This window comes from Daktulosphaira vitifoliae, unplaced genomic scaffold (assembly GCF_025091365.1).
Source record: "Daktulosphaira vitifoliae isolate Bord-2020 unplaced genomic scaffold, ASM2509136v1 Scaffold_5, whole genome shotgun sequence".
Classification (NCBI taxonomy): Eukaryota; Metazoa; Arthropoda; class Insecta; order Hemiptera; family Phylloxeridae; genus Daktulosphaira; species Daktulosphaira vitifoliae.
Genome location: NW_026099576.1, coordinates 7,777,291 through 7,802,147, shown reverse-complemented (window position 1 = coordinate 7,802,147; position 24,857 = coordinate 7,777,291). Strand labels below are relative to the sequence as shown.

The 24,857-nt window shown below is 26.4% G+C and overlaps 2 protein-coding genes across 5 annotated transcripts in view; one reads left to right on the top strand and one right to left on the bottom strand.

The window, feature by feature from the left end:
• The first annotated feature begins 4,999 nt into the window (after positions 1 to 4,999).
• The window catches only part of LOC126907513 (uncharacterized), a 94,052-nt gene continuing 74,194 nt past the window's right edge, over positions 5,000 to 24,857 (top strand). The window contains exons 1-3 of one of the 3 annotated variants that reach the window (XM_050688860.1): positions 5,000 to 6,218; positions 6,279 to 6,494; positions 9,016 to 9,336. In XM_050688860.1, coding sequence (XP_050544817.1) covers positions 5,012 to 6,218; positions 6,279 to 6,494; positions 9,016 to 9,215 — 1,623 coding nt within the window. In that variant the 5' untranslated portion in view covers positions 5,000 to 5,011 and the 3' untranslated portion in view covers positions 9,216 to 9,336. Of the gene's footprint in view, positions 6,495 to 9,015; positions 9,337 to 24,857 lie in introns of those variants that run through there. The other 2 variants (XM_050688858.1, XM_050688859.1) reach the window with 2 other exon arrangements.
• LOC126907511 (uncharacterized) lies at positions 21,015 to 24,795 on the bottom strand. Of its 2 annotated transcripts, none has more exons than XM_050688856.1 (2): positions 24,397 to 24,795; positions 21,015 to 21,330 (listed from the first exon to the last, which is right to left on the bottom strand). In XM_050688856.1, exons 1-2 carry the CDS (start codon positions 24,728 to 24,730, stop codon positions 21,134 to 21,136), a joined length of 531 nt encoding a protein of 176 aa, XP_050544813.1. In that variant the 5' UTR covers positions 24,731 to 24,795; the 3' UTR covers positions 21,015 to 21,133. The 2 variants fall into 2 exon arrangements, with proteins under 2 accessions (XP_050544813.1, XP_050544812.1); XM_050688855.1 differs by having other exon boundaries at positions 23,224 to 24,794.

Below are 24,857 nucleotides of genomic sequence, written 5' to 3'. Positions count from 1 at the left end.
TAATCTATTTGTTTTAATCATATTTACTTTGTATTTTAAACTATATGTTTGGATATTGTTTTGTTTCAGATAATATACTTACATTACTTTATAACATATAATTTTTTATAATATAAGTTTAATCTTTTTTTATTTTTACTTTTATTTTCGGTCCCCAGCAGAAGAAAAATGTTAATTTTACCATGATAAGTTTATTGTATCTTTATGTGTTATATTTGATCATCAAAACAAGCCCAATTAGTTTAAATAAAACAAAGTTTTTTCTCTTTTTTTTTTTTTTACCTCAGATGCAAAGCTAGTAGGATTCTCTGTTTGGTATACCCTATAAAATTTCATTTGAGTTAGAAATTAAATTTAAAAAAATAAATTTTACAGCAGTTTTAAAAAGCAAAGAAAAAATATTTAAAAAGTAATTGTTTATTATGGTGCAATTTTGAGATGTTTTTTTAAATTTCTAATATAAAGTGTCTTTTTTAAATTTTAACAACTATATTAAATTTGTGTTAGTCATTAAAATCGGTCCAGTGAGAGATAAGAATTTTTGTAGACAGACAATAAAATCATACATTGTCATCATAATAACAATACCTACTCAGCTTCGCGTTGGCGCTAATACATTGCAACATTTGTTTAAAAATATCGACAATTATTAACCATAGTAGAAACCAACAGTTACCACTTTTAGGAACCAAGATTTCCGCTTAAATGTATTTTAATGAATTGAAATAGAGTTTTGAGAAACTTCTAGAATAATTTTTTTTGGCCACATAAATATTTATCAATTTTAAAATTTTTCATAAGTTGTTAAAATGACTAACTCTAAAGTAAGTTTACCATTTTTTTTTTTTAGCTTATTTTGGAAGTTTTAAACTAACATTATTAAATAGAAACTTTTATAGGAATTCAAAAAATGATATTGTTAAGTTTGATTTCGGTGAGAAAATTTTATAATTACGTTTAAATAAATTGATAAAAGCTCAAAATTTGTTGAAATCAATATTTTTTTTTCCTAATGAATAATTTTTAATTACACTAAAAATTTCTATGTAACTCTTTGTGTTAAAATTTTTTTACAATTAAAATATTCACTTTTTTAATTTATTAAAAATAACAAAAATATCTAGATATAATGAAATTTAACAACACATCTGAGGACGAAATCATAGGTGACAATAGGACAGATCCGACTAGGCTATGGTATGACGTAATATTTAGGATACTTCATAGATAATAATCGTAAAACTGGACAGGTGAGATTACCACAAGTAAAATATCCAAAAAAAACTCAGCACAGTAAGATAGCGGCACAGTGGGGACGTTAGGTTAGGTTAGTATAGTTGGGTCCAGTATAGATTTAATCTGACAGTGATTAAAATTACTATCATAAGAAACGCTTCGATGCAAATCTGTAGATAATGTTTAATTCTAATAATTTGGTGGATAATTATAAAAGCAACATCATCTTGTAACGTCATAAATTCAAAGGTGGACCGTTTCTGATTTTTTTGGTTATGTCTACTTATTTATTTTATAGCGCGAAAGAACCTTTTCCTGACACAGCGGTGTCAACCAATCATTATTTTGCCGCTGACCACTAGATAAGGCGATAAAAAAGAAATATAATTAAAATCGAATTGTTTATCAGTATTGATCCCTTCCAAAAAGACTGGCCATTATCGATTTGAAATTGCCGTTAGATCAGTGTTGGCTCTTCTCCATTCTTTCTTCTGTCATTGACCGTGCTAGAGTGCACACGTTTATTGTTTTATTTTCATTTTTTTTCAATGATGGAGTAGAGCCGTCAACGGCGAACGGCCAGGTCTTTTCGGCGAAGCATCCAAACCATCGGATGGGTCACTTCGGAGACCGGGTATCGTTTTCTTTTATATATTATATTTATGTAATGAGCTACATTTTATTAATTATTTTATTTCATTTTTATTTTATCGTAAATTAACTTAATTTTGTTTATGTGTAGAGAGCACGTGTTTCCCTTTTCTTCTAAGAAAATTCTAAGGAGCGAGTGTCCAGATCGCTCCTGGTGTTTTTCATTAATTTCCGATTAACATTAACGGATGTGTTCCAATACCGTCCGTGATGTTTGTAATATTATTTGTTTAAATATTTTATTTTATTTTTGTTGCCTTTATTTGTAGACATGGTTTTTGATGCATTCGAATTTTTGTCCATGTTTAATTTAATTTTCTTTTTTTTTAACAATTAAATTAAATTTCCTTATTAATTTCAACTGCAATATTTATTTTAATGCGCGAGTAACTTAATTACTCGCGTGTATTTTATCCCTGTTCCTTAATCTAGACACGGGCTACGGTATGTTTTATATATCAACCACATACAACTTTGATTGTCATAATTGTGTTTAATAAACTATGAGGTATTATAGTACTTTATACATATAACGACATATTAACTTGGATTATACTTTTAATTAAGTTAAAATTAAATTCCACCTAGGGTCCGGTAATCATATCTGATAGGCGTGACACCTCGCCTAGGTGGTGGTGACCCTTGCTACAATAGCTAGTCGTTATGCAAATGGCAAACCATGTTGTTGTTTATGGCCGAATTAAAAAAGCCCCCTTGCAAACTATTTCCTTAATTATACCCAGATTAGTAATTCTTAGATTCAAAAATATAATATAAAATTATATATTATATAATTGTAATATTGAATTGTTTTCAATGTATTATTGATTTTGGTTTTTATTATGTTAAAAGTAATAGTTTTTAACCTACTTTATTTCGTCCTTTAAAGTGAATGTTTATAATAACAAAAAATGAATTTATTACCATAACTTTTAGCTCAACTTGCAAGTTTGAAATTGACATTATTAAATAGAAAAAAATTACATTATTAAGATTAATATGCAGTCAGGAAATTTTATAATTACTATTTACAGTAAATTTATCAGAAAAGTTTGATATTTTTTTGCATTTTTAACGTAATAGTTCACTTAAATAAAAATCATTTCTAATTAACTTTTGGTGTTTAAAAAGATTCTACAATGGAAATATTCAGAACTTAATTAATTTTAATGATTTACTTTAACTAAAAGTACCAATAAAAAAAAATTGTTATAAAGATTTACTCAATTGAGCGTATTATAAAATTTGATTATAATTATAAAAATCCATTGTTAAATTCAGGTGAAACTAAAAATGATTTTTTTTTAGATTTATGTTTTACATAGCAACATGTTACAAAAAACTATAAAATATTATAAACTGGTAGTGGCACACACAAATAGAGTTAAAAAATTAATTAATTACAAAGTAAAATTATTTAATTTTGTAGTTGAATACTTTTATCAAATCCAATTTGACAATAAATACTTTAAAAATACTAGAAATCAATGATTTGAATTGTTTGTATGGACTAAGCTGGTTACGCTAATTTTTATTTGAATAAGGGATTTATTTTCAATTTTTAAGGGTAATATTTTCAACTAAATACGAATTGCAATCATTTGAAAAAAGAAGGTCAAGTGAAGATTGGTAAAATAAATTGTAGCCACAAAAAAAACCACATAATAAAATAATATTATCATAAATAAGAAATTTCTTCTTACGATGGGAGACTACAATGGTGGGAACCTTGATATTTATTGAAGTTATTAAATCTAAACGAGATAAAAATCAAATGATTTCAAAATTTTTTTCTAACTAAAAAAAAATGCAAAATATTATTCGCCACAGCGGATTCGAACCTTGTACCCTAAGCGTGAAAAATACAATTGTTACCGATTCGGCAACTGTCCGTCACTTTTTTCCATGATAAAATTAACAATTTTAGCTAATTCAAATTTTAAAGTTACTTTTTCGATTTTAAAAAAGCAAAAAAATTTAAATAATTTTAACTTCTAATGTCTTATGAACTTTGTTTTATGTCAATTAAATTATATAATATTCACGAAAGTCAGTGTATTCCCCTTGTAAGATATTTTAAAATAAAATGAAATACAAAACTCAGAATTTTGACACAAAAATAGCATATTTTTGAATACGTAAGCTGTTTTAACCAAGGAAAAAATCTATATTTCGATTTTTTTTTCATAGTAAATTATATAATATAAGCTTTAATTTAAGATTAAATAAAAGTGTTAATCTTTTAGGAACATTTTCGAAAATTAAATTGAAAAAGCTTGACTTGTGTTCAAAAATTGCTTTTTTAAATCCCCCTCTGTGAGGAGGTTAAATGTTAGTTTTTTAAAAATGATATCTAATGAAAAGAAAATATCTAAGGTTTCAAATAAAAAAAAAATTATGTTAATTTGTTAATTTTTAAAAAAGTTATGGCAGTTTTAATTATTAAAATATTTCATGTTAAACAGTGATTTATACATAAAAATTACATTTTTTGTTAAATTCGACGATCATTTTCTTATAGAAGATAAGTTGTCGGGATTTTTTATAATTTTATAGTACACGACATAAGATTTTATTTGGTATATGTTTAAAGGATGCAGTATTTCCGGAACATTTTCAAAAGTTAAGTAGAAAAAGTTCTATTTTTATATAATGTTTCAAGTTTTGAACGCCCTCTATAAAAGAGGAAATTTCAATAAAAAGTATGTAAAATAAAAGATGTTTTTATAATGTCTGAATATAATAATTTAATTATGACACTAAAATTGAACAACATAATTTTTTCCATTCTTATTATTTTTAAAAATATAAAATAACCTTCGTAACATTATATTTAAAATATTTATATCAAAACAAAGAGATTCTAAAATCTAAGGAATATGAACATTTTTCTCAATCACTAATGTTTTACGTAGGTACCATCAAATTAAAAATAGACGCTATTTTACCAAAAAATTATAAGTAAATAGAAATAGCTTTTAAAACATGATATTTATTTTATATAAATAACTTTTACATCGTATATTTTACTCCGTATATTTAATCTAAATAAAATATATAATAAAAATAGCTATTCAGTTATAAAATATATATGTAACTTGCCAGTGTAGTATTGAATTTCAAAATGATCACATTAAGATTATACATAATTTTTTTAAAATATACAAATTTTATAGTAGCAATTGATTTGTTAGGTTTGCACTGTAACTTTTCGAAATATATGTTTAATTTATTCAAGCATGGTGAGCAATATTTATTTAACTTTAAAAATACAATTTCTGAACTTGAACTAAGAAATTATGGATTAGCAATCAAATCTCACGATGAAATTATAATGATCATGTTAGATGCGCTGCGGCATGTGGACGAGCAGTATACAGCAGCAGATTTAATGTCAATAAATTTATACTTAAACAACGTTTCAGGATCTTTAAACATGATTGCTAAAAATAAAAATGGCGAGTTCAGTAGATCTGAAAGCTCTCAGAATTTACTTGAAGGCTATAAAATAATTCATCGATCAATTGTTGAACGATTGGAATACTTTATTAGTAGCCAATGTTCAGTTGTATCGTTTGAAAATGATTTCATATCATACACCTATTTTAAGATACCGTATAGTTACAATCCTAATAACTTACTTAATGATTTGGAACACCTAAAAAACTACATATTTATTGTTATGAGAGAATATTTATTATGGTATGACATGAACTATGATGAAATGTTAAAAAGTTACAATGACATTGTAAAACATTTAGCGTTGTCTTTTCGTAGGAAATCATATAGTGTTTTTAATCCTAAATATTTCTTATTTTATGATTTAATGGAAACTCGATCTAATTTATGCGAGCTAGAATTATCATCAGGTTCTCAAGCAAAACAATATGCTAGATATAAGAGTGACAAACAACTAGTTGATATTTTAGATATGGTTCGATATGCCCCGTTCCATAAATGGAGTACTAATAATTATCAAATAAAGTTATTCGATGTGTTTCGTTTCATCAAGTTTGATTTTGATTTGCAAAATGTACAAGCATTCAAAAATTTAGTAAATACAGCAACGGTTCGTCCAATTATGTTGATCGTACGTTTTTATTTTTCATTAGTCAGAAAATTCATTTTGATTCCTAAATTTAAAAACAACCAATTAAAATACAAACTGAAGTATAATATCATTGATATGGGTCAACATATTGTTGAAATTATGAAATCATTTATGGATTTAAATTTATTTGGAAAAGAATATACAGCTAAAATTGAGTATGGGTTCCATAAAACCTACGAACTTATTTCATTCTTCATATATCATAATAATTTGTTCTTAAGTAAAGATATGCAATCAATTTCAAAATTTTTCTTTGACTATATGAGAAAAAATTGTTTAGATTGTAGTATTGGTGAATTACAGAATGAAAATGTCACAGAAGATAGTATTAGTCGTATTTATTATTTAGCTGTTGAGGAAGTAAGTAAAATTGTTTTATTCGTTTCAGAATTGAAAAAATATCAGTATTGTTTTGAGACTGCAAATAAATATATACCTATAGGGAACATAAGTATGCGTATATTTGGAATTATATTCAAGCAAAATATTCCATTTGGTAAGTCCATAAATATATAACCAGGTTCTTTTTCTTTCTGTTAAATGAAAAAATGAAAAGAATACTGGCAATATGTTTATAAATTAATACTCCTTAATTTTTTTATAGAAATATTATAATAAGAAATAAATATTATACATTTTATTTTCTGGTGGACCTTTAATCCGTTACAGTATTTAAAATACATATATGTATTTTAAATGTTAGTTTGTAATGTTGTAACGTGACATAAAGGTACCTCTTAATTTTTTGACTATTTGTATATATATTCCTAATTATTTTGCGTGAGCCGAATGCGTATTTCGACGGCGTTTAATATTTTTGTGTTCGATAATTTGTAATGAGTTTTTACGCGTTATCTGTGTTAGTTGTGTCATAAATGCTACATCGACGATAAGGTTGGCAGAGATCAAATTGTGTACACTCCACTCTCCACTCTTTCTATTTCACCGATACACTGAACGCTATTAAACGTATCATTGTATATTATATTATCCAGTGTGGGATAAATAATTTTATTATATTTGTTCTGTAATTTCCGACTTAACTCCTCTTAAAGGCTCGAGACTTCTAGGCGCCTCTGTCAGTCTGACCGGTTCGATACGACGATTGTCGGAAATTGTCCACTGTCTGAACTAGTACGCTAATTTTCGCCCGTAGCGTGAATTATTTTTTTTGTTGTATGCACTGCAACAAATTGTGTGTTTCTTTACTGTATTTTACATGAGTGTCCGCTACTATTTATAATGAAATTTTTTTTGTATACGTGGCGTCGGCCGAACCAATCTCCAGTGTCTGAGCCCTTCGGGATTGGTTATGTCTAATTTTTTTTAATAATTATTGATCACGAATTTTTTTATATATTATTATTTGTACGCCATGCATACTCATGTGTTGCGAGTTTTTTTTTTGTAGATGTCCCTATGTTTCTTAGGTCCCTTAACATGACAGGCGTGATATAAGACCACCTGTCATATTCATACATTTTATAAAACTGTTTAATACCCAACGGTGAGGGACGCGTTCCAAGACTGTTCCCTCTGTTTTACTTATTATTTAATAATTTAGATAGTTGTGAATATTCTACTAGCAATGTGATATGAATAGTGGTACGTTTTTTAACCCGTAGTGCCCCAATGGCTTGCAAATCATGACCAAATTACAAACAAATAGTTCATCAGCTTGGGGCATACGGTTGGCTAGAATAGTAGTGTACCATGTTTGACGCTAGTTGATCGCACGGAGACGTTCATCACATTTCTATCATGAAAAGTTGAAGGAGTAAATTTTTTTTTTTATATTGTTTATTTTTTTTGTCTTTATTCCCATTAATTTGTAGACGAGTTTTTTTTGGCCGTTCGGTTTTTTGCTTCGTGTTAATTTAATTTTTTCTGTTTATTTAATAATATAATTTAACTTAACCATCATTTTATTTTTCTAGCGTGTTCCGTCTTCAACGGACTCGTGTACTTTGTATTTTTTTTTAAATTAACTTCCCCTATTTTATAAGGTACGGGAAACAGCTTCGTCTGAGGTCATCTCAAGTAATCATGGTTATGTGACAACTGTCACGAGGTTTTGATGTACATCTACTGTCAACGACTCAACGATCATCTGATATAACACTACGTGTTGAAGTGTAAAATTTTTTTGAACATTTAATTATACAAGGTTAAAAAGAATATTTTTTTATGTCGACTCATAATGGAACCCAATATTTAAAGTTTTATTTTATTTGATTAAAATAATTCAGTAATTTTCTTTGTTCATTTCCTTATTTTCTTAAAAATCGTATTTCAGTCCGACTTCATGTTTCATTATAAAGCTTGGTGACCCAGTTCATTTATTTCTTTAGGCGTCATGGAAGGTATATTTTCCGTTGTGGCCTTAAAATTAAACATTAATAAATTTTAACCTTTCAAAGTAAAGATTAAAATTATTTTTTTATAACTACTGTAATTTTCAAGTTTAATGTAAGAAAAAATTCTTTCTAAGGGTACATTTTAGTAGTAACTATTGGAAATTTGATGGGAACCTATCATTTTATTTTTATTATTAAATTGCGAATGAACTAAATAAAATTTTGATGATTTTGGTTGATTACCAGTTTTGTAATATTACTTTTTGAAATTTAAACAATTAAAAATTTAGAAAAAGGTATGGAAAGGTATAACGTTAGCGATGCACTATTCTTACATAACTCACGAATGAGAAATCTTCTACGTTGTGCTACCCTGTCACATATAATTAAAAGTTCTATTAACTCAAAAATTAACTGGTTATTGACCTTTGAAAGTTAAGTAGCTAAAGGAATGAAAAAAACATTATTCAGTGACAGGATAGGGCCAAAGACCTTTTCCATTTTTTTTATTTAATACTCATAATATAGCCAAAGTTATATAATATTTGTAGTAATAGTTGACCGAGGAGCCGTCTTTTGTAAAGCAACTTTTATTAATCAACTATAAATACAATAAAAATATATAAATATAAATACAATAATTAAAAATTTTGTTTTCAGAACAATTAGGAAATCATGAAGACATATATAGACCACTTTATTTTCCTGGTGTTAATACAACTGACATGAAGAAACATAATAATCATAGCTCAAATTATGAAAATTATGAAATGAATAATTATGACAATAAAGTTTTCGATAATGGAACTCAGTCATATTATACTCCTATATACCTAGTTGATTATTTACTTTATCAGTAATTCTTCAAATTTATGTACTTTATATAAATCTTAATATTTATTATCTACAGGTTGGAAAAATTGTAATAATTTTTTTTTAATATTATATTCATGAAAATTAATTATTGAACCAATATAACAAGTCTACAAAAACTAATAATGTTTTTTATGGTTTATAATATTTAGATGAATTTTACAGGATTTTGACACAGCGTCCGAGTATAGATACTTCAGTAAAAAAATCATAATAAATAATTTAATGATCTTTTATTAAATTCATTATCTAATTAATTTATTAATCTTTGAATTCAATTAACAATATTTTTATAGTGTTACTATTATTTTATTTAAAATAATATTTAAGTATAACTTTTGTACTGGTCAGTGCTGCCAAGTGAAGGTCACGTATAGGGGTGGATAAAACTTAATTAAGTCACGGATCTATAAATATATATTTGCCATAGTAACGTATTTCCCTTAGGTGTACATCAATTTACCAATTTGTATTGAAGTATATAGAAATCTGAATTACAGTTGCATAGTGGTATAATGGTAAGATTTGCCTTTGCGACGTCTTTGGTTGCGGGTTCTGATCTCTTTTTCCTCATGATTTGCGTTACGATTTCGATAGTCATTTGTCAATTCTCATTGCCTATGACATTTAAAAAACTTTTATTAAACTCTTGTTGCTGATTTTAATGTTAACGAATCTACGAATGACATTAATCATTTGTTGAAAATGTGTTGAAATTGTTGAAGTCTAATTTATCAGCTACCTCTACCGTCTTGACGAAATAGGTAAAATGTAATAATTTCAATTTTAAAATCTAAAACAATATTATTCAATAATTGTCAATGGAAAGATGTCTGGATTACTACGAAATAACGTCTTATTAAAGAATCCTCCTTTCAGCCATCAATGAAGAAAAGGATAAACGACAGACAACCATCAGTCGCATACTGTCTACAGAGAGGCTCTCCCGTAGTTCTAGTTCAAAAAAATGTATTATTGTCTCAATAATCAAACAAATTAATTTAGTAATAGCTTCGATGCGATTTTACTATTATGTGTTTATTTTTTTTTGTGTCTGTTACCATTTTTTCTCAGCTCTCACCGAACCGCTTTCCTTCAACGATACATCAAAAGATCTCAAATCGTATCTAGTCGAAGACATTACTCTCAAAAATTGAAAAAATTTCCCTCGTTTCCCGTAAATGAGGGAAGCCTCCAAAAAAATTACAAATTTAAAAATCGCTAATTTTCGAAATTTTTTCAATTTTTTTTACTTAAAACTACCATAACTTTTTTAAAAATAAGCAAATAAATATAATATATATTTTTATAAATGCTTGACGTCATTACCTATCATTTGGTATTTTTTTTTTATAATTCTGACTGTATCATTATTATTTTCTATAAAAAGCTTCCATACAATACTGCGACCCATCGTTTCAATGACAGCGACAACGATTTATCAAAAACTGATCACAATCAAAATGTTAAAAAAATTTAAGTTTAAAAATATCAATTTACAATTTGTATAAGATATGGACAATGAGTATGGAAGGATGAATGACAAAAATTGTCATTTGACATTATTAATCGATAAATGACATGTAATTTCGACAGTTATCTGTTATCACTTATCAGTTGGTACTTATCAATGGAAAGTGTAGCAACAAATTAATATAAATAAAACACATCAGAATAAAATTAATGCCTTCTCAGCTTCGCATCGAAGCTAAAAAAAATTATGAATTTGTATATTATATAAATGAACATCGAAAAATAACATCGATATTTATATCAATTAATTGGTATAAAAATAATCGATGTAATTCATCGATATATCGAAATTTAAATGTTTTAAAAAAAATCGATGTTTTTTGCCCATCCCTAATTGATAATAAATGCTGCATATCTACCAATATCGACGCCATAAAAAAACAAATAGCTACTCGTATTTATTATTACTCGTATATATATTGGGATTACATATACAATCTGAAGATGATAAAGATATTTATGCGATGATTTATTTGAAAAATTATTAATTTGACAAAACTAGTCTAAGAATCAACAATATCTATTGATGTTCTTAACATTATAAAGAAAAGTAATGGAGCTTTACCGAACTTAGCCATTGCTCCTAGGGTTTTGTTATCAGCGCCAATAACTTAATCTAGTACAGAACGCAGAATAAACACAAAAAATAACATGTTGAAAATTACATAGTTTGTAGATTTTCTATAATATGCAAATTGTAAAATTTGTTAAGTCTATAAATGGCGTTAAAATTATTTCTCCATCATCAAATTTTCACCAGACATTTTAATTGTCTAAAGTTAAGTACTACTATATAAATTTGAAAAAAATTCGTTTAGTCATATTTGTGTAATGAGATGATAATGTTGGCTATTTTTAGCAAACCATGCGTATTCAAAATCGTAAAACTATACAAAAAAATTACAAATTGATTCAAATATGATAAGGATTAAAAGAACATAACTAAAAGTTTCTGAAAAGAAAAAAAATTTTTTATTAAAACATTTTTTGACCTTCAAATTTTCAATAAAATATTGCAAAATTTAAAAAATTCAAATTCAAATTTCAATGTTAAAGAAATTCAAAATTCATAAACTTTAGAATGAAATTGAAGTATTATTTAATATGAATAAAACAGTGCTAGTTTCACAGTAATAGCTTATTTTGATGTGAAGTTATATGCTGTAGAACATAAGGTGTTTTTTTCATGTTTTTAATTATAAAAATTGTGCTATCTGGTAAAAAACAATAAAAAAAAAAGAATTATTTTTGTTTCATTTACCTTCAAGAAATCTATAATAAAAATTTCTGAGCTATAGCCGCACACACACAATAGGTGATTTCACACGGAATGACCCTGAACTGATCGATTATACTAGATGATAAATTAGATTTTCCTAAGATTACCTTAAATTTTTATGAATTTCTTAACAGGACTATAGTTGTATTTGTACTTAAATTTTTAAAACGTAAATCAACTTTTTTTCCAGTGGTGTAATGATAAATTAAAATCTATTTTTTTGACAAAGAACATTTACATAAAGAATATAAGCGTTCTAAAAATCAATCATATTATAACGCTTTTTCTCATCTGCGCCCTTTATGTAAAATAGAAGTTAAACGCTGTCAATTTCAGTATATAGATCCATTTAAGCTAATTTACCTCATAATTCAAAGCTGTTCTGGAGTTACGTAAAAATCTCAAAATTGATAAAGATATCTCAAATGAAATTTATTATAAAATTACATGTTGTTCAAGTCGTTCAATGGTTTCTAATATATTCATCGATTTTTTTAGTTAATGTTATACAGGCACCTAAGTAGATGACAGCAAAGCTTCACAAAGTAAAAATAACCATATAGATTTATCCAATATTACGCTTTCAGTTAAGGATATTTTTAATAATCTTGAAAATTTTAATTCTGATCTTTTTTTTGGTCTAGATAGCCTTTTCAATATTATACTAAAATCTTATATGCATATTAGGGTGGCCCTCAAAAATCGAATGTCTTTTTTTTTTTTTACGCTACCCCTTAATTTTTTTTTAATGGTCAAAAAAATGAGCTGTGCAAAATTTGGGACCGATCCGTTAAGGTTAACCCGTGCCCCTGGGCCTATTAAGTTGAGTCGAAGAGTCAAATTTAATAGAAATAACTGATCTATGTCTCATAACTTTTTTTTCTCTTAACTTAGAATAATAAAAGTAAAACTCAAGTAAAGGAAATTTTACAAGAAATTCAAAAATAATAACTTCAATGTTGTTTTCTCAATAAATAGCCCACAAAAACACTACATACAGTAAAAAACATGTAAAAGTCATAAAATAATAAATCTAATATAATTATCGTACTTGGCATAAAAAATTAAACTTCTAGAATCTTTTTTTAAACGAATATGCGTTTTCCAAAAAATAAAATGAAAATAAATAATTAAAAATCAACAAAATCAGTTATAACGTATTTTAAGACTTTTACATGTTTTTTACTGTATGTAGTGTTTTTGTGGGCTATTTATTGAAAAAACAACATTGAAGTTATTATTTTTGAATTTCTTGTAAAATTTCCTTTACTTGAGTTTTACTTTTATTATTCTAAGTTAAGAGAAAAAAAAGTTATGAGACATAGATCAGTTATTTCTATTAAATTTGACTCTTCGACTCAACTTAATAGGCCCAGGGGCACGGGTTAACCTTAACGGATCGGTCCCAAATTTTGCACAGCTCATTTTTTTGACCATTAATAAAAAATTAAGGGGTAGCGTAAAAAAAAAAAAGACATTCGATTTTTGAGGGCCACCCTAATGCATATATGCATTCCTAATTACGAATTGTTAACCGTTCGTTACTCATAGGTAATATTATTTTATATAGAAAATTAGTTTGATAAGTTCCATCTATAAATCAAGTAATAAAAATTATATACCCATTTTTAAACTATCTACGCTTCCTAAACTTTTCAAAAAACTATTAGTGTCATTCCTTTAATTTGCTTTTAGGAATTTAGGCAACATGTGTTTAGTAAAAGTAAATCTATAGAAACAAACTTGTTATGCCTTTATAATAATTTAGTGATGTTTGCGGAGTGAGGTTTACAAACAGATGCAATTTATACTGAAGTTCGTAAAACATTTTATATCGTTAACCATTCTTTATTTATTAGTCAATTTCTATGTTTTATCTATTTCTTTTTCAATTTTTAATTTTTATTACGGATAATGAAAATTGCTTAGAACTTAGTAAGCATTAGTTTTGTGCTGATGAATTAAAATTCTACTGTGCTACAAAAGCCAGAGATTAATTTACAAAAATATTTAGATGATTTTAGTAACGGGTGGTCTATAAATGTTTTGTGCTTAAATGTGACTAATTGTCATAAAATATCCTCTTATCGGACTAAAAACCAAATTATCCATACTTAAAACATCAAGGCACCCATTACCGAAAAATCATCTTCCGAGGATTTAGGAATAGTTTTGGAATCAAACTTATCATTTGCGTCACACATCAACCACGTAATGTCAAAAAAATTAAGAACTCTGGTCTCCATTATACGTAATACCCAGGAGTTCAATAGCACAAACTGTCTTGAAACTTTATTTTATTCGTTAGTAAGATCCATTTTAGAATATAGGAGCTTCATTTAGAACTCTTCGCAGATCGGTTCAAGTGAATAGTTAAGACGGGTACAACGTAGGTTTTTACGCTATACCGTAAGATAAGTAAGAAATCAGTATACTTATCTGTTAAAAAATTACATTTTATTACAAATAACAACGCGTAGCTTAATTACCATAATTGCAATTTTAATTCAGATCTCTTAATTAAGAGACGCTGTTATTTTAATGTATGAGTTATTAAAAGGTCACATATCTTGTCCTATACTTTTGAGCCTCGTTCCAACCCCTAATACTATTCTCGTTTCTGCTCTATTCTTGCTATTCTACTCATATAATTTCATACGGTTTCAATACTCCTCTAAATGAAATGATTGTTGAGTGTAATATAAATTAACTTCTATTGATTTCTTTAAACCTGATTATCCAACAATCTTGATATGTTACTTATAAATTAATATTATTTATATATCTATATTATATTTATATTTAAATCTTAATTGGTTGTAAAATGTTACTAGCTATAATATTATCGATTTTCTATTTTTATATTTGAAACGATGTATACTTATTTCTTCAATCTTATAGTTTTCATTTTTATTTTTAAGTTCTATTATGCTTTAATTAATACAATAATAATACAAATACATGTGTGTATAATATTACATTAGAGTTTTCGTACTTCTCCTGTGAATACGTTGTATTCCATTTAACTGTCTTACATGATACAATGGTTTTTTATAGGGAAACTGTTTGGTGCGTTCGAAATACAAGCGTAGGTCAACCGTTGAAGATTTGATGGTGCCGTTTTGTTTAGAACAATTAATCACGACTATGGAGCCACGGTTTTTGTAATTTATGCAGTTCAGTTAGGGATACGGATCTTTATGGCTATAATAAATTTTTTGAAATTTTGGGTAAGAGTTGTAACAAAATCGTCGTTTTTGTTCACGTACTGGTACTCAATGACGTTTAACAATGAACAGTGATCGAAATCTACTAGAAATTGTTCGTCCTCCATACTCATGTAAATATGTTAATATCTAGATTTTCCATGTTCGAACAGGTGCGCATCGACCTAGTGTGATGAGTTGTCTGTGATACTAACGGGTCACCGGCAACGCCCCAGTGTTGGAGTTCTAACGGGATTCATTTTTTGTTGTCCAGAATGCGCATCAGCACATTGTTCGGTTTTCACAATGGGTTCAAAATACTTTAGCATCCTTTTGATTTTCTATAATTTTACGTTGATTTGTTTTATCGATGTTGCATCCTGTGCTTTTTCTACTAATATTGTTGTCTGTGAAACAAATAACACGGCATGTTGTTGGTACTCGATCTATTCAAAACGAGTATTTGAGTACAGTTTATCAGTGTCCGTCGATACAGCTCTATAAATTCCATGCATATAGACACTGCGTGGACACCATGAACACTGTGCCACAAATTCGGTCACATCGGCAAAATTGTTGTTTTTAAGTTTTGCACGTATTTCCATCCGACCGGTTATAACCGTCGGATGTAGTTGATGTGAACGACCAATAGGCCATGATGGTTGTAGCCACTCCGACATATTCAATCTTGTCCACATCTTTGTCATTTAACTTAAATATAATTTCATCAAAAATTCATGAGAATATGTTGAATTTTTTTATTAATTTTCAATTTGTTCGTATATACTTCTATAATTTCTCGACATGGAAGGCGTGTTACAAGACCTCTTGTCATGATTTGTTTTTTTTTTTTATAAAATTATTAAATTCAAAATGGTGAAAGAGCGTTCAAAGGCAGCCGACTCCCTATTTAATTATTAGTTAATAATTTATTTATAATTGATGAATGTTCGTATTATATGTAATTATATGATTTGTATATGATTAAAAGAATCGTGTCATTAATAAAAAAAATAGAATAAATTGTTTTTAGCTTATTACTCAAGTGTCAAGTAAAACATCCTACCCGTCATTTATTTGGGATAGTTAACTTAACGTTTAAGTATAAAGTCGTGAAATAATTCACTCTGGGAATTATAAGATCATTTCATTATATTTTTACATTTTGGTAATTTTGGAATTTAATAATTTATTTATAATTGATGAATATTTTTCTGACAAAGTGATATTAAAAGTGTTGCTACCTTTAACTCGAGTTGTCCCAATGTCTTGCAAATAATGACCTAACTACCAAAAATTAATTGGCCAGCTTACAATTTTATTTTATTTATAGGTCTAAAATTCTTTTATACTTAATATTTATTTAGATATGGTCAGTAAGATTTATACTTTTTTTTCTAGTTTAAAGACTTATAATATAATTAGAAATTTAGAAATTAGAAGTATCTTCCTAAATTGATTAAATAGTCAAATAAACCTCAGTGTTTAGTTTTCTTATATTTTTTAAAGATCCTATTCTAGTCCGACTTAATGTCTAAATAGGTTGGCGACTCTTTTAATTTTGTCGGCATTATGACCGGTACTAATTGTGACCAAAACTTATAAGTAAAATTTTTGTAACCTTACAAAATATATATTAATATAGCAATTCACTAATTAATCACTGTCCAAAATTTATGTATTAATTTTATAAAATAATCTATAGTAAAATACTACAATCGGGTAGTTATGAAATAATGTGAGCGTAGATGATCACTTTGAAAATACCTCCAAAATTTATTTAAAAATTACAAATAATTCATAAAATTCTCTCAGTTTGTCCACACCATTCACCATATTCAATTCATGTGAAATAATTATCTTACAATATTCAAACTTATATCATGAAAGAAAAAAGAAAAAAGATTATTTATTAGTAACATCAAGTTAAAAAAAACACAGTACAGGGGGGTCGCGGCACAGTGGTGACGTGGCATAGTTGGATCAAGTATAATGATATCTGACAGTGATTAAAATCACTATCATAAGAAATGCTTCGATGCAAATCTGTAGAAGGTGTTTCATTTAGAGAAATTGGTGGATTATTCTACAAGTTACATGATCTGCTAGTTTCTTATTAATATCCTGATTAAGATAAAGTATGTCGAATGAAAAAGGGATTATTAAAAAATATTATTTCTCATAAAAAAATTATGTTGATCCATACACTTTTCAATAAGTTATAGCATTATAAAGTTAAAAATGTAAAAAATAAAATCGAGAATTTTCACACAAAAATAGCATTTGATAGCCATTTTCACCGTGAAGACAAAATAAAGTCCAAAATTTTTTTTTTAATATTAAAGTATATTACATAAGCTTTAATTTAAGATATATATAAAAGTGTCAGTATTTCCGGATTTCAAAATTTAAGTTGAAAAATTNGTGTCAGTATTTCCGGCTTTCAAAATTTAAGTTGAAAAAGTCAATTTTTTGTGAAAAAGTTGTCATTTTGAATCCCCCCCTGTAGGCAGGTAAAAAGTCAGATTTATAAAAAAAATATACCAAAGGATAGGTAAAGACATCATGCATCTATTAAAAAAAGTTATATTGATTTGTTCATTTATGAAAAAGTTATGACAGTTTTAAGGAAAAAAAACCCAGCACAGGGGGGTCGCGGCACAGTGGTGACGTGGCATAGTTGGATCAAGTATAATGATATCTGACAGTGATTAAAATCACTATCAAAAAAAAACGCTTCGATGCAAATCTTTAGATAGTGTTTAATTTTAAAAAATTGGTGGATTATTCCAAAAGCTTCATAAACTGCTAGTTCCTTATTAATATCCTGATTAAGACAAAGTATGTAGAATAAAAAAGAGATTATTAGAAAATAGTATTTCCCATAAAAAAATTATATTGATCAATACACTTTTCAATAAGTTATAGCATTATAATGTTAAAAATGTAAAAAATAAAATTGAGAATTTTCACACAATAATAGCATTTGGTAGCCATTTTCACCTTGAAGATAAAATAAAGTCCGAAATTTTTTTTTTCCATGATAAAGTATATTACATTAGCTTTAATTTAAGATATATATAAAAGTGTCAGACTTTCCGGAACACTTTCAAAATTTAAGTTGAAAAAGTCAATTTTTTGTGAAAAAGTTGTCATTTTGAATCCCCCCCTGTAGGCAGGTAAAAAGTCAGATTTATAAAAAAAATATACCAAATGATAGGTAAAGACATCATGCATCTACAAAAAAAAGAATTATATTGATCCATACATCTTTCGAGAAGTTATAGCATTATAAAGTTAAAAATATAAAAAAGAATTTTTTTACAAAAATCGTATTTTTTTTATTAAGTTTAATGTCTGTTTTCACCATGAAGATAAAATAAAGTCCGAAATTTTTTTTTACCATAATAAAGTATATTACATTAGCTTTAATTTAAGATATATATAAAAGTGTCAGACCTTCCGGAACACTTTCAAAAGTTACGTTGAAAAAGTTCTACTTTCTATATGCATTTTTATGTTTTGAATCCCCCCTGTATTTAGGGAAATGGTCCGATTTAAAAAAACAGTATGTCGAATGAAAGATCTATATAAATACTACTTCTCATAAAAAAATTGTAATGATTCATACATTTTTCAAAAAGTTATAGCATAATAAAGTTAAAAATGGAAAATACAAAATCGAAAATTTTCACACAAAAATAGCATTCGGTAGCCATTTTCACCATGAAGATAAGATAAAGTCCGAAATTTTTTTTTTTCATAATAAAGTATATTACATTAGCTTTAATTTAAGATATATATAAAAGTGTCAGACCTTCCGGAACATTTTCAAAATTTAAGTTAAAAAAATTAATTTTTTGTGAAAAAGTTGTCATTTTAAATCCCCCCTTGTGGGCAGGTTAAGGGTTAAATTTATGAAAAAAATATACCAAATGAAAGGTAATGATATTATGCATCTATATAAAAAAGAATTATATTGATATGTTTATTTTTGAAAAAGTTATGGCACTTTTAAGTAAAAAAAATTGAAAAAATTTCGAAAATTAGCGATTTTTAAATTTGTAATTTTTTTGGAGGTTTCCCCCATTTACGGGGAACGAGGGAATTTTTTTCAATTTTTGAGGGTAATGTCTTCGACTAGATACGATTTGTGATCTTTTGACGTATCATTGAAAGAAATCGGTTCGGTGAGAGCTGAGAAAAAGTGGTAACAGACACAAAAAAAAAAAAAAAAAAAAAAAAAAAAAAAAACACTACTTAGTAAAACCAATACCTTCTCAGCTTCGCATCGAAGCTAAAATTTAAAAAATTTCGAAAATTAGCGATTTTTAAATTTGTAATTTTTTTGGAGTGGTAACAGACAAAAAAAAAACACATCATAGTAGAATTACTACCTTCTCAGCTTCGTATTGAAGCTAAAAAAACGGTAGCACAGTAGGGTTGCAGCATAGTGTGGACGTGGCATACTTGGGACTAGTATAGATGATAACTGACTGTGATTAAAATCACTATTATAAGAAACGCTTCGATGCAAATCTGTAAATAGTGTTTAATTTTAAGAAGTTGATGTATTATACCAAAAACAAAAAGAATTCTTATTTTTTTTATTATTCCTGATTAGCAGTTTTTTTATTTAAAAGTATAACATATGAATAAATATTTATTATAGCAATTAAATTAGCATGAGATTGATATTTTATAATATAATATTGTAATTTTTTTAGAGAATTTATAAAATATTTGAAAGTAGATATTACTTTTATTGAAAACGTGTATACAAATTAAAGGGCTTGACACAGTACTTTTAAGATAATAATTTGTTGATAATTGTGAATAGTCTGAAAACTTTTTAATCAGAATTAAAAGTATACTTTTATTATACAATTTCCCTTCTTAATTTCAAATCAGAAATTCTTTTTAATACTATTACTCATTAGTTAAGATTTATGATATATATAGCAACATGTTACCAAAAAATTTGGAATATTATATACTGGTAGTAACACATACTAAAGTTAAAAATAAATAAAGTACGAAGTAAAATTATTTAATTTTGTAGTTGAAACCTATTATAATATCAAATCTATTTTGACATTAAATACTTTAAAAACATTATAAATGAATTAATTGTCTTATGGAAAATGCAGGGTAATATCATTTTAATTGATAAAGTGGAATTTTTGTCAATTTTTGAGGTTAATACCTTTAACTAGATAATAGTTGTAATCATTTGATGTATCGTTAAAAAAAGTTATTCAAGTGAGAGCTGAGAAAATAAATGAGATCCATAAAAAAAAAAATTCACATAGTAAAATAATTGTAATATGAATAAGAAATTTCTTCAAACGAGGACAGACTTCAGTGATGGGGTCATTGAGATTCATTGATGTTATTAAATCTAAATGAGATAAAAATCCAATGTGTTAAAAACTTTTTTCTAGCTCAAAAAATTTTGTAAGGAATTTATAAATCGAGAATTTTAGCACAAAAATAGCATATATTTTAATACGATTGAACACGATAATTTTTTAAATTAATAAATATCATTACATTTTTTTTTTTATTATTTATTATCTTTCCCATAAACTTTCGTTTATAAATCTCGAGAGATATTATCGGGTATTTTTAAATTAACACTATTAAAATTAAATAAATGCGTTCGTTAAAATTGTTTGAAATGGATATCAATAGCTAAATTGATATCCCGTAAAAATTTATCTAAATATTATTAACCATAAAAAGATGATTAGTTTTTGTAGACTTGTTATATTGGTTCAATAATTAATTTTCATGAATATATTATAAAAAAATACATGATTAAAATTTTTTCTAACTTGTTTATAATAAATATTATGTTTTATATAATATACATAAATTTAAAAAATTACTGATAAAGTAAATAATCAACTAGATATATTGGAGTGTAATATGACTGAGTTTCATTATCAAAAACATTGTCATCATTATTTATCTCATCATTTTCATCACTTGATTGATCACTATTATGTCTCTTTATTTTAGTTGCATTAACACCAGGAAAATATAGTGGTCGATATATGTCTTCATAATTTCCTAATTGTTCTAAAAATAAAATTTATAATTATAGTATTCATATAAAAAGTACATATATTTTTATTGTACATAGGTGATCAATTAACAAAAAATAACAGTTATGTTACTAAAGAGGACTATAACTCTGCCTTAAGTAAACTATTAATATTATATAATTTTGGTGATAAAATTTTTTCCATAAAATTTTCATATATAATATACATATATTTTTATTATACAGAGTGATTCTTTCAACTTTAATTAGCTAATTTTTCTTAAAATTATTTTTTTAGTGAAATTGTTTTTGCATTTGTTAGTTATAGGTAACATATGTATATTTACTTATCTAGTATAAAATAATTTTTAGGTTCGTCCTTTATACCTTACAAGGGTAATAAATAAGAACCCTTATTTTGTAAGATAGGTTAATATATATATGTAAGGAAAAAAAACATTATATTGAAAGATTGATAGAGATACATTTGTAACTAACCAATGACAAAAAAAAATTTTTTAAAAAATATCATTTTAAGAGCATTTAAGGGGAATTTTTTTTAGGTAAAATTTATCAAACATAATTCGAATACTCATTTTTCAAACATTAAGATTAAAATATTCATTAAATTTTATGTTTAATTTTGTCAAGTACTAATCATTTTGTATGGCAAAGCTTCAATATACAATTACATCCAAATTCGGTATATCTTTAATAATCTCAGAACGACTAAGAATTTAATATTGAAGCGGAAGAAGGGTCATCTGGGAAGATGACGGTAAACATCCAATAAGTATCAAGATTAGACAATAAATAAATAACAAATAACCAGATACTTTAGAAGTTCTTCAAAGAATATTTTATACTTAAGGGGTAACGGAGTGTCCTTAAATATTAATGGCCGCCAAAGGATCATAAAACGAAATAATTAAACTCAATTAAAACAAATAATAAATAACATTAAAAAATAATATTAAACTAATAATAGATGAAGATGTTGATAGTGACGAGTCGACTGTATAAGATCTTTTGTGGTTATGGTATCGCACATTTGAATATCACGAGTCAGAGTGTAGATCCAGACACGATAAAAACAGACGGCAGAAAAGCGACTACGGCAATAAAATTATTTAGCGATGGTCAAGGCACGAGAACTTTCAGCACAAGAGTGCAATAATCAAATAGTAAAAATAATGACGTACAATGGCCGAATAATCTACCATTCGAACGAAGGCGATTGCTACGAAAAAGAAAATGACACATAAAACAATTGACTTACTGATATACGATGATGAACTATACACGGATGACAATTAACACGCAAGTCATCAATTTGCCATGCTGGTTAGGCAAGGGAATGGGTAAGGCAAAGACGCTAGAGATCAGCTATCATACGATATAATATAATTAAAGATGTTTGTGACAACTAGTCCACTAAGTCTTTGCTAAAGGCCTTCTCTACCAAACGGATTTAAAGATAATGACAGCGATTTTCTTCAACATTAAGATCCCGTCTTACAAATTAATATTAACTTAAAAAGGAACGATATAAAACTGTAAAAATTTTATTTAGTTCATTATTCATAAAATAGTAAAAAAAAAAAATTGATTCCTTTTTAATTAAAAAGTTACACTTAAAATCTACCATTAGGAATAATTTTTTCTTACAAGAAAACTTGTTGTTTAATGTTTTATATAAAAATAAATCAAATTTTAGTCTGTACATAAATTAATTTTTAATACCTGTGTGTATTTTAAATGGTATATCAAACTAAAGGGTCAGTCGATTAAAATTTTTTAACTATCCTTCTAATAATACTCTATAAAACCTCTAATAGTATAAATTTATTAAAACATTGCAAAATTTCTTTGCACTATTTTGTTTGACAGAAAGAAAAAAAATTCTTGTTATGAGTTTGTGAACTAACCAAATGGTATTTTATGCTTGAAAATAATTTTAAATGTATGCATATCTATGAATTCTATATGAATATATTTATTTGCAGCCACAAAACAATACTGATATTTTTTCAATTCTGAAACCAATAAAGTAATTTTATTTATTTCCACAATCACTAAATCAAAAAAGTCTTCAATATCGATTTCTATGACATTTTCTATCTGTAATTGATCAATACTTTTACTTAATCTATTTATTTTCATATAGTGTGTTTTCATATAATCTTTGAAAAATTTCGAAATTGATTGCATTTCTTTAGTAGAAAACAAATCATTGTGATTTGAGAACAATGAAATAAGTTCGTACGTCTTATTAAAATTACGCAAGATGTAAATTGTAAGATATTTTCCAAATAAATCCATATCCATAAAGGATTTTATTATTTCAACAATATTTTGACCCATTTCAATGATTTTATATTTCATCGCGTATTTTAATTCATCGTTTTTAAATTTAGAATTTAAAACGTATTTTCTAACTAATACAAAATAAAAATGTACCATTACCATAATTGGACGAACCGTTGCTGTATTTAATAATTTTTTAAATAGTAGTATATTTTTCAAATCAAAATCGAACTTGATGAAACGAAATATATCTAATAACTTTATTTCATATATATTGTTATTTTTTATTTTCAAAGGGGCATATCGAATCATGTCTAAAACATCATTTAGTTGATTATCACTGTTATATCTAACATACTGTCTTGATTGGGAACCTGATATAAGGTCTAGCTCCGAAAAACAAGAACGATTTTCCATAAAATCATAAAACAGGACATTTTTAGGATTAAAAAAATAGAATGATTTTCTTTCAAAAGATTTCGCCAAATGCTTTATTATCTTACAATATTTTTTTAATATGTTATTATCTGTTCCCACAAACATATCTCTCAAAGTCAAATATTCATTCATACTACTAATTATTCTACTATTGAGTTTTTCGAGTTCTTTAAGCAATACGTTCGGGCTGTATTTGAATGGTTCTTTAAAATTAGACAGGGATATGAAATATTTTTGAACTGTTATATTTAAACAATTTCCATTTAAAAAATATTCCAATCGTTCTACAATTGAACGATGAATTATTTTATAGCCTTCAAGTAAATTCTGAGAGCTTTCAGATCTACTGAACTCACCATTTTTATCTTTAGCAATCATATTTATTGATCCTGAAACGTTGTTTAAGTATAAATTTATGGTCATTATATCCGATGCGATATACTCTTCGTCCATTTCTTGTAATGAATCTAACATGATCATAACAATTTCACCATGAGATTGTACTGCTGTTCCATAATTTCTTAATTCAAGTTCAGAAATGTTATTTTCAAAGTTATATAAATATTTTTCACTATGTTTGAAATAATTAAACAAATGTTTTGAGAAATTACAGTGCAATTCTAAAGGGTCTAAGGAAATTGAAAATTTTGTGTAAACAATAACACATATGAAATGTCTAATTGTGATCATTTTGACTTATACTACACTACTAAAAAATTCAGGGAATTTTTGACAAAAAAATTAAAGAATAACACTTGTGTGATAATTCAGCTAAAAATAATATTAAATACATTTTAATATTTTATATGCTTAAAAG

Bases quoted from the DNA above. Each gene is read 5' to 3' on its own strand.
- LOC126907511 (XM_050688855.1), bottom strand. From the start codon at position 24,730: ATGATCACAATTAGACATTTCATATGTGTTATTGTTTACACAAAATTT. The intron at 21,331-23,223 runs GTTAGTTCACAA...TTTTATTTTTAG, and splicing joins CAAGCATAAAATACCATTTG to AACAATTAGGAAATTATGAA.